This window comes from Poromitra crassiceps (assembly GCF_964638095.1).
Source record: "Poromitra crassiceps genome assembly, chromosome: 6".
Classification (NCBI taxonomy): domain Eukaryota; kingdom Metazoa; phylum Chordata; class Actinopteri; order Beryciformes; family Melamphaidae; genus Poromitra; species Poromitra crassiceps.
The window spans coordinates 16,805,474-16,808,116 of NC_139627.1; the positions used below are offsets into that span (position 1 = coordinate 16,805,474).

General features: G+C 40.1%; 1 protein-coding gene across 1 annotated transcript in view; it reads right to left on the reverse strand.

The window, feature by feature from the left end:
- The window catches only part of LOC310777754 (membrane-associated phosphatidylinositol transfer protein 2-like), a gene marked incomplete at both ends in the record, with an annotated part of 42,991 nt that extends 42,516 nt beyond the window's left edge, over window positions 1–475 (reverse strand). The window contains one exon of the mRNA XM_083638116.1: window positions 438–475. Coding sequence (XP_083494242.1) covers window positions 438–475 — 38 coding nt within the window. The remainder of the gene's footprint in view (window positions 1–437) is intronic.
- Window positions 476–2,643: the final 2,168 nt, after the last annotated feature.

The following is a 2,643-nucleotide window of genomic DNA, read 5'->3' on the forward strand; positions in this document are numbered from 1 at the left end:
CCCAATTTGAGGTTCCTGGAGGCTCTTTAGGCTATATTTTAATATCATATGATATCCAAATATAGTAGCCTAAATATATGTATAATGACTTGTGAGCATCTCTGGTATAGCACACGCCATTCCAATTGGTGGCTTTAATGCAACAAACGTTGTTTGCCAATGGCTATAAAAGTCAAGAAAGAAGAAATAGACTTCCGCTCAAGCCCAGGCATGTCTTTTGCTTGATTTTTTTTAACAGCATTTACTTGTACTTTTACTTTCAATACTTAAGTACATTTAATATCAGGAAATTACTTACTGTACTACGTACAGAAAATATCAGCTACTGTAAGACTTTTACTCAAGTAATATTCTAATGAGTGACTTTGACACTTTTACCAAAGTCTTTTTCTGGGAAGATATCTGTACTTTTACTCATGGCTTCAGAGTACTCGTACCACTGAGTGAGTTTGACAGTGTTGTGTCGCTCTGCCATAGAACCAAAAAAAAGAGAGAAATGCCATTAAAAACACACATATACACACACACTCAGTTGAAATACCGTCCAATTGTATTTATTCCACAGTATAGACAATGATGGAGCAAGCCGTGGTCCCAGGCTGGGAGGAGCCAGATAGCAGCCTGGACACACGCAAAACATTTAGGGAACGAGCAGGCATTAGAAACGACCTTCAACCTGAAAACACCACGCTGCCTATCAGAACCATCAGAATCACCTGAAGAAGCTATTCTGATATCGCTGTTGTACATTTCAAGTACACACAGTGCTTTTTCCAATGGTGTTCAATGTCATGTGGATAAACGCACAAATTATATATTTAAAACAAAACCCTATAAAAAAAAGTTATGACCAGCTACACAGCTATAATATGATCCTGCAAAACTGAGCTACAGAGAAGTATTCAATTGAGCATGTGAAACTTTAATATGTCATCTCGAATACTGCATATATCCAAAATATATGAATTATTGCCACCATATACAGTTTTACACCATTGTACTGTATGTGTTACAGATCTAGGACCATACTTACAGTACTGTATGTTCCAGTTGCATGTACAAAACCAAGCAGCCAACAAGTACTATACAGAACTCGGATATATATTGTGGTATAATGAACATCTCTATGCTGTTGTATAAATATTGATATATCATAAAGAAGGTTGTGTTGTGTTGTACAGTTTCACTAATACTTAACTGTGCAGTGTAAAACTGTATATAAAATAAACCTGTGTAGGCCTATAAGCATATCTCCGCTGTCATAAAGTGGCAATAATTTTTATAATCCCAAATATAATCAGTTGTATGTTTGATATAGTATTTGATTAAACACTAAGGACATAGTGGTTAACATAACTGATTTATGTTAAGTGTGAGAGTTAAGTAGTTCCAGAGGTAGGACCAAGTCATTGTTTTGCAGGTCACAAGTAAGAGTAAAGTCTTTGCACTCAAGTCCCAAGTCCTAAACTTTTGAGTTTTGGACTTTTGAGTTTCCTTGAGGGGATGCTTCGCCGGTGGTAGTGGGACAGGAATCAAACCGGCCACCTGCTGGCTCCCTTGTCTCTATGTGGTCGACAACTCCATCACACCACCAGCTCCCCTTTGCTCTCACAACTCTTCACTGAGTGCTTTTCTCTCTTTCCTCTGGCTGTTGTCATTCAAAACTGACTGAGGTTCGAACCCACGACCTCAAAACTGACTGAGGCTCGAACCCACAAGCTCAATACTGCTGGGCAGTAATCCAACTCTGAGCCACCGGGTCACACTTCTTAAGACAGGTTTTCTCAGAGCTTTTCAGTCCTTCGTCTGGGTGTCCACCTTCAAAACTCTCTAACTGACTGAGGCTCGAACCCACAACCAAAATAATTTCTGTCAGAGCCTTTCAGTCTTCACTTGAGAAGTTCTTCAAAGTCCAAGCTTTCACTGAGGCTCAAACCCCAAACCTCCAAATTGTGGTGTGGCCATACAGTAGGTGTAATTTACAATGGGGACATGTCCCCTCCACTTTTCAACACAAAGTGACGCCCTTGTGTACGCAGATGTCAAATATGGTCTGACAGAGAAGTCTGTTTGGGGGAAGGTATCAAGTCTTTTCAACTCAAAAGGCTCAAAAGTCCAAGTGAAGTCACGAGTCGTTGGTGTGAAAGTCAGTCGTGTTGCAAGTCTTTTGGGATTTTAAAGTCATCAAATTTGTGACTCGAGTCCAAGTCATGTGAGTCAAGTCCACACCTCTGAGTAGTTGCAATCTGGCTGTATGCATGCAGCAGCTTGATACATATAGCAGCTTTGTCTGGATGGGCTTCCACTGAAAAACCCACCTGCATCAATTTTCCACAAGGTTTTGTAAAATATTCCAGTTTGAAAAATAGCGAAGTCCGCTCTATAAAATGTTTAGCGGGTTGGCTTTTGTAAAGAGACGCAGAGGTCAACAGTGGCTGAAATACAAATCGTTTCCACAAGGTGTGAACCTGGTGTGTGTGTGTGTGTGTGTGTGTGTGTGTGTGTGTGTGTGTGACTTCTGTGATAGTGGCTTTGCCTCGCCGTAATTGGAACAATATTGCACTGGTAAAAAAAAAACAGTGTTGGTCCTACATAGAGCATTTGACTGAATGACTGCCAAAGTGACAAATAAAATGCTACATA